Source organism: Neltuma alba, unplaced genomic scaffold (genome assembly GCF_004799145.2).
Source record: "Neltuma alba isolate B1F8T4 unplaced genomic scaffold, ASM479914v2 tig00011739_pilon, whole genome shotgun sequence".
Taxonomy (NCBI): Eukaryota; Viridiplantae; Streptophyta; class Magnoliopsida; order Fabales; family Fabaceae; genus Neltuma; species Neltuma alba.
In genome coordinates, this window is record NW_021636367.1 from 34,659 (window position 1) to 42,507 (window position 7,849).

At 33.0% G+C, this 7,849-nt stretch overlaps 2 protein-coding genes across 3 annotated transcripts; one reads left to right on the plus strand and one right to left on the minus strand.

The window, feature by feature from the left end:
* Nucleotides 1-288: 288 nt before the first annotated feature.
* On the plus strand, nt 289-4,046 carry LOC114717485 (scarecrow-like transcription factor PAT1). The gene is made up of 2 exons (XM_028902624.1): nt 289-372; nt 2,315-4,046. Exon 2 carries the CDS (start codon nt 2,381-2,383, stop codon nt 3,806-3,808), a length of 1,428 nt encoding a protein of 475 aa, XP_028758457.1. The 5' UTR covers nt 289-372; nt 2,315-2,380; the 3' UTR covers nt 3,809-4,046.
* A 73-nt stretch (nt 4,047-4,119) lies between these two features.
* LOC114717486 (uncharacterized) lies at nt 4,120-6,418 on the minus strand. Of its 2 annotated transcripts, XM_028902625.1 has the most exons (3): nt 6,016-6,418; nt 5,681-5,689; nt 4,120-4,885 (listed from the first exon to the last, which is right to left on the minus strand). In XM_028902625.1, exons 1-3 carry the CDS (start codon nt 6,227-6,229, stop codon nt 4,332-4,334), a joined length of 777 nt encoding a protein of 258 aa, XP_028758458.1. In that variant the 5' UTR covers nt 6,230-6,418; the 3' UTR covers nt 4,120-4,331. The 2 variants fall into 2 exon arrangements, with proteins under 2 accessions (XP_028758458.1, XP_028758459.1); XM_028902626.1 differs by lacking the exon at nt 5,681-5,689 and having other exon boundaries at nt 4,203-4,885.
* Between the last annotated feature and the right edge of the window lie 1,431 nt (nt 6,419-7,849).

A 7,849-nucleotide genomic window follows, 5' to 3' on the forward strand; every position in this document is an offset into this window, starting at 1 on the left:
AATAAAGTTTTATAATTAGAACCGGAGGTAATAATCAAATCAAAACCGCATGACTAAATAATTAATTTTTCTTAATTAAATTTTAAAAGAAAGGGATGAAAGGAACATCGGTTTCAAGTTTCAACTTTCAACCGATGGTGAGAAACGTGAGTGAAATGTGAGTGGCAGAAAGGTAATTTCATTAGAGCGAGACTTTCTATAAATTAACAAATCGGAAATACATTTCAGAGAGGGGATGAAGCTTTCAACAAACGATGCGTCGTGTCCTTCCTCATTCAACCTCGAAAAAAGCAAACCAGAAAATGTAACCTAAATCGTCGAATTCTTACGAGGTTGAGCTCAGAATTCCACGCTGGTGTTGTGTTTTTTAAGGTACGAGTCTCTCTCTGATGTTGTTGAACTGCCCTTGTTGGTTTCATTCGTTTCGTGGCAGTGATTTATCAAGTTTCTGGGTTGTATATGTTTGATCAGAATCTCTTTGTCCCCATGTTTCTTCTGTGCGCTTCGATAAATTTTAGATAGCTTCGTGTTTGCGGTTGCAATGGCTGTTTCAGAAATCTCTGTTTTTCATTGTTGAGCAAAGCATTATCCTGGGATGTGAGAGAGTCGTTTGGTTGGTAAACCATTTTTTTTTTTTTTTGGGTTTCCTTTCAAATTCTTTTCAGACTAAAGCTTTACATTTTTAAAATTTTTCACCAGATCCTCTTATGTTAATCTACCTAGGCTGCTTAATATATAAAAGTTGGTATTAGACCTGATTTTAAATATAAGGCCTTCATTCACATATCTTTTTTTTTTTTTTCAAAATATTCGTATTGATCGCAAGGGTTCTTACTAAGAATAATTCTAAATATCTGATGCACATGATAAAAAAAATAGTTTAAAGTGATCGACATATATTTATAATAAATAACTAAATTAATTAATTTCATTAATATCACCAAATTAATTATCTAACTCTTATATTACGAACCGAATGTGATATTATGTCTGTAAGTCATGTAGGACTAATGGTATAAACTATAAATGTTCCAATTTAAATTTTTTTATTGATAATTTTGAAGTAAGAAATATATTGTTTTTTCATAGAATGATCGTTAAATAGTACCATCTTTGTTTTAAATTTTATATTACCTCTGATCTTTAATATAAAAACTAATTTGACTAAATATAAGACTCTAATCCATTTTATCTTTTATATTTATCTATTTTTTAAGGTAGTTTTTATAATAATTGTACATATTAAATTTTTTATTAAATGATAATTTTAGCTAATACACATGATTAGCAAGAGTATTTTAGAAAAAAATAACACCTATTTATTACAAATAACTAATTTAACTAATTTTTTAATATATTCAAATTAGTCAGCTAGCTTTAATATTAAGGACCAGAGGTAGTATATATGTAATAAAATTATAAGTTATTAAAAATATAAAAATAAAGTTAAATTACATTTGAATAATCTAATTTTGATTTGGATACTTCAGATTGGTGTTTGTTGCTTTATTTATAAGAGGCTTATGACATTTAGGGGATAAGGCCCCAAACTACTTCCAAGGATTATGACAGGTTTCATACTATTTATTTTCATTAACAAAATTTTCTACATTATAAGCAATATTTAAACCAATTAATCTTGTCTAGATCACTTCAAAATGACTTCTTTCAAAATTAGTCATGAATTGATAAAATTAATTCATAATGATAATCATCAGTTTTATTTCTCAAACAAAAAAATTTATATATGATATATTTATATAGAAAATTAGAAATACATATGATATAGGACCCAATTTGGAAAAGAACCAGTAGTAAATTTGATAATTACAAATTCTAGTTTTAATTATTTTAATTTTAAGGTCCTTAAATGTTATCAATTTAATATTAGTCCTCATGTCATTTCTCCAAGAACTATGCATATTTTCTTATGTACTGTACGGAATAAGAGACCTATGTTGTTTATAACCTATAAATTGCATAACTTGCGTAACTCATTATAAATTTTATATTAATTTGTGTTGCCTTGTCAAAGACCATATTGATAAACTTTGAAGTTTCAAATTTACTGTTAAACATGCTTTGGTGAGTAAAATGAAAAAGGAACTCTCAATTTCTGCATATGTAGATTCTGAATATGCATTACCATTTGTGTGGTGTATATTCCGTACTTTTGTTTTTCACATTCTGTATTTCTCTATCATCCGAACAACAAGCTCAGTCTAGCATATTTGAAATCATAGTTTCCAAGCTTCATGCGAGCAATACATTACATTCATCTTCAGCCTAAAAAATTTACTTTCCCTTTGTGCAGATCAGGGCGCAAATTCAGATTAAACTAAAATTTACTGAGGATAGTGAAAGAAGTGGTTAATTTACAATGCAGGTATCTCAGAAACATGAGATTTGCTTTGGCTCTGTGCAAACTCTGGAATCATATGACTCTTCCTTAGTTCAAGCCATAGAATCTTGCTCAACAAATAACAGTAATCCATCAGCTAATGGAAGCCCAGTATTAAAGCCACAAAATTCTCTTGAATCCTTCTTAACGCTGACACAAGACCTCGATGACCTTAGCTACAAGCTGCGCGAGCTGGAGACCGCGATGCTGGGACCTGATGCAGAAATTTCAGTCACATGTGATGTTGATGCAGTCATGTATGAAGCAGAGAAGTGGAATAAGACAATGGAGATGATATCTAGAGGAGACTTGAAAGAGATGCTTTGTGCTTGTGCATATGCAATGGCGGAGAGTGATATGGAGACGAGCGAATGGCTGATATCCAAGCTGCGAGAAATGGTGTCCATTTCTGGAAATCCTCTACAACGTTTAGGAGCATATGTGTTAGAGGCTCTTGTGGCTAGACTGTCCTCTTCAGGAAGCAAAATATGCAAATCCTTAAAATGCAAAGAGCCTACTGCTTCTGAACTCCTCTCCTATATGAATAAATTATATGAAATCTGCCCATACTTCAAATTTGGGTATTTATCAGCAAATGGGGCAATTGCTGAAGCCATGAAGCATGAAAATAAGGTTCATATAATTGATTTTCAGATAAACCAAGGCATCCAGTGGGTGAGTCTCATCCGAGCTCTCGCGTGCCGGCCAGGAGGGCCACCGGAGATTAGAATAACCGCTGTTGATGACTCCACTTCGGCTTTTTCCAGAGGAGGAGGGCTTGAGATTGTGGGGAAAAGGTTATCAGCACTTGCACAAGCATGTAATGTTCCATTTCAGTTCCTTGCTGTGGAAGTTTCTGCATCGGATGTTCATTTCCAACACTCCGAGATTTTACCCGGTGAAGCCATTGCTGTGAACTTCTTCATGATGCTGCATCATCTTCAAGATCAGACAATAGAGCGTTTGTTGAGATCAGTCAATTCCTTGAGTCCCAAGGTGGTGACCCTTGTTGAGCCAGAAAATGAAACCAATCATGTTCCCTTCTTCCCACGTTTTGTTCAGACACTTAACTACTACTTGACCGTTTTTGAATCGATTGATGATGTCATGCCGAGGGATGACAGGGACAGGATCAATGTGGAACAGCATTGTTTGGCTCGAGAGATCGTGAACTTGATAGCATGTGAAGGGGAAGACAGAGTGGAACGGCATGAGACTTTGGAAACTTGGAACTCACGTTTCAGAATGGCAGGGTTTAGTCCATATCCATTGAGCTCATTCATTAATTTTACCATCAAGAATCTTCTGAAGGATTATTCCAGAAACTACACTCTACAAGAGAAAGATGGTGCCCTATACCTTGGTTGGATGAATCAGCCTCTTGTTTCATCTTGTGCTTGGAGGTGACTATCCCATGTCAGATCAGTCGTTTTCATTATTTCAGTCTCATAGTTTTGGTCCTTAGGTTATATTTCATCCTTGTCTTTGAGACTCAGATTAGATTCATAGCATCAAAGATCTTGTTTCAGAAATACAAGAAGTAACAGTAACAAGCTGGGTGTTCGTCCAGAATTTCAGGAGGCTATGTTTTCTTATAACGTTAATAAGCTTTATATGTTCTATTAAATTCTATTGACATGGAAAATTTTGTGTCTCATTTTAATACTTCGGATAAAATATGTATGCCGTCTATAAAAGGGTAATGGTAGAAGATGAAATGAAATCACTTACCTCTATTATATTTAATGCTAAAGGGCTAAATAAAGTGGATGGGATAACATTAGAACATATTGATGTATAATTAGCAAGGATCAAATCAAAGAAGATATTCGTATTTCAAGTGACAGAGGCTCAATTACAAGCTTTGAAACTAGAATAGTAAGTAATTTAACCTATAATAGTAGTGGTCATTTTAAGCCTACAGTACATGTCAATCAAAAACTAAAACAAAACATGGAAGTATAGCACTGGGATTTCTATCAACAAACTTGTCCAAACTAAATTGCATTTTCCCTACCCCATTTGAACAAGACCCTTCAATTTGACCATTAACTTCGTGTACCGAAGTTCCAGCAATGATCCTGCAAACTATTACAGCACTTCTCTCAGTCTTCGCTCTTGCAGAGGACATTCTGGAGAATTCTGTGTCAAAGTTGAACTGAATTGTTTGGCAAACACTACAAGATGGATCATTGCAGAGATATTTAACTTTCTGCACGGATTTTCCTTGGAAACACCTCATTGTGGTGCCATAGAATCTCAGAAGTTCATTCCCATCAACAATGCTTCTGGGATGCCTTGGATTTTGCTCACAGGCTTTTTTCTTAACCACTTCTCTGTAGTTCTCAAATCTCTCAAGCATTTCCGGTGAAATGCTCACCTTGAAAACTGTTCTGACCTTTTTCTGTGGAGTTGAGGTGTTCATCCAAGCTTTGTGAAATATCATCTCAACAATTTTCCTTGATGGGTCTCCTATACTGAGTTCTGCCAAAGATTCATAGGGACAAGGAGGGAGTTAGATAATTTACACATGGAAAGGAAATGAAGAGCGCAGTTTTAAATATGAATAAACTAGACTAATGAAGAGAGCAGTTTTAAATATGAATCAACTAGACTAGCTGGCTTTCTGTCTCTATGACATGGAATATTAAATCCCGTTTTGGTTCTTTAGTGATGGCTTCACTACCAATTGACTCTCCTGGACATTTTTCTTAAATCGTTTCGCTGTTAGGAAGCTTAGTTTTACTAGAATTTCATGCTGTGAGAAGATATATGATACTAAATCTTTTCATGGGGAAAATATTTTATAGGCATGAAACGGAACCAAACTCTTGAGTACTAAAGCAATATCAAAACAATGCTTTTCTTTTTTAGGAAGTAATACTTTAATGTTTGAGGGAGTCTATTGCGTCAGAGATTACTTGGGAAAACCTTAGGGAAATTCACTAGCAGTGCAAGGATCAAGCAGGAAAATTCTGTGACCGAGCAAAATTTGGTGTCTTGTGGCCCAAATCATTTTTTGAAAGTTGGTCTCAGTTTCTTTGTCAGCCTGGTCCAGCCCAGCCCAGCCCATAATGGATGAGGCAAATCAGGGTGTTTTGGGACAAGTGAGTTTTTGTGCAGCCCTCTTCCAAGAACGTCTTTTCATGAAATGAATATTGGAAGAAATAAGAAGAAAAGAGTTTCGAATAGAATGAACTGGTCTCTTTGCTGGCAGCCTGGTAAATTGTATTAAAAAGCTGAAGCATAATGAAAATTCTGAGAAGGCTTTAAACATACTGTCGGTTTCTGCAGGTAGAAGAAATTGAACAACCAATTTACCATGAAGAAAATAGTTAAATCATACAGATATATCAGTAAAACCCAATTATATTTCTTTAAAGATGAACTGCAGATATCAAGTCATATATATGCATGAATGAACTCCTGAACTCTGATATAGAAGTTGGAGTATAATATAATAGGAGAATATAGGCAAATAATTTACCACGAAGAAACTAGTTAAGATGATATAAAGATATCAGTAAAATTCCATTTTGCTTCTTCAAATATATCAACCCATATACGCATAACAGTATTTTCTGAATTCTGATATTTGAAGGCAAAGAACTTACCATGAAGCTTTGGTGGATCCATGCTTGGTGTGGTAGCTACAAGACTAGCCTGAGATGCCAAAGGATTTGAATGGCCATCATCATTATTATCTCTGTTGTTCATATTTCTGTTTTCTTTTCCACTTCTCACGGCAGGTTGCTGCCTTATCACCACATCAGTGAGCTTATTTCCACACTTAACATTCTCCTTCAACGAAACCCAAAAGGCATTCATCTGTGTAATGATAATAATAATAAGCTTATGGAGATTCTTCCAAATCTCTGATTTTTTTCCCCCTCTCACGTTATCCGAATTGTGGAAAGAGTTGTCAATGATAACGTTGGAGTCTGAAATCGTCGCTGGTTTTTTTCCTCTTTTATCCAGAAAAAGAAGCAGAGGAACGAGAGAGAGAGAGTGATAACGTGGCTGCAGAATTCTCCAGTGCCCGGGAAGGGATAGACCAAAAACATGAGACTTTAGGAAATTGGTTGTTTATGAACAGAGCAATCAAACAACAACGTCGTTTTCGTCGGTAAGGTACGGGCATGGAGCCTAGACGCGAGAGTATAATTTGGGAGGAAATTTACTCGTCTTCTATAGTACTTTTATTTTTTATTTTTTTTAACAAAAGAGGTGAAATATTATAATATACTAGGAAAAATCACAAAAAGACTGTAAAAATTGCAAATAAGGTATTTTGTTACAAATTTGTACAACAACTTTTCAACCTTATCCTTATTTAATATAAACACTTTTTAGGGGGGAAAAAATTAAATATCTACACTATAATACCTGTAGGACAAATAGTACATTCATATTAAAAATTTAATAAGGTGATTTATAAATAAAATTAGAAAAATTTTTATCTCTCTGTCATGTAAATAGAATTAGAAGAGCACAATATTTTGAAAAATAGTGCAATATTGTTGTCACTTGCGACCCGCAAGCAAACCGTTGGACGTATTGTTGATGGTTAAAACTTGGAAAAATTATTTTACAAGTACTTATACTTTTTCAAATTAATAGAGGAAAATCAAATATTTAATTAAGTTAAAAAAGATATCAGCATCATTAAAAATTAAGAAAAAGTATATGATACATGTAAAATAATTTTTCCTTGAAACATTATACACATTTTGAAATATTATAGGCTAGTATGTTATTTCCAGTTTGTTTGGAGGGGAGGGGAGGGGAAATGAGTCCCTCCCCTCATTTGGTTAAAAATTTTGGAGGGGAGGGGAGCTAAAATGTCCCCTCCCCTCCCCTCCCTTCCCCCATTTTGGCTCCCCTCCAAATTGGGGGTTTTTGGAGGGGAGCCAAATTTTTTGACTATTATGCCCTTATAGTTTTTTTAATATTCTACTTCTACCCATAAAATATATTATTATAATATTTATTTCAAATAAAAATATATTATCCTAAGTAAAAAAATAAAAAATATATACATTATTATAATTAAAAATATATTATAAAAAATTATTTAAAAATAAAAAAATTATTTAAATAAAAAATTATAATATTATAAAATTAATTTTTTTATAAATATATTATTTATTAAATATATTTTAAAGCTGGAAAAAAAGATAGCCTAAAGAGAATAAAATTTCATTTTTCTTAGAGCATAGAAAATTTATTAATTTGATTATTTTAAATATATTATTATATTAATTAGAATAAAAAATTACTGTACCAATTTTTTAATACACATATTAATATGATAAGACTGAATTTTTATTAAATTATATGATTTGAATTAAGATGTAAATTAATTTATAAAATATATCAATAAAAAATATAAACTAATATGTAAGGGTAAAATGGTAAATTGATTATTACTATCCCTCCCCTCCCCTC

Coding starts and splice junctions, on each gene's coding strand:
- LOC114717485 (XM_028902624.1), top strand. CDS start 2,381: ATGCAGGTATCTCAGAAACATGAGATTTGCTTTGGCTCTGTGCAAACT.
- LOC114717486 (XM_028902625.1), bottom strand. CDS start 6,229: ATGAATGCCTTTTGGGTTTCGTTGAAGGAGAATGTTAAGTGTGGAAAT.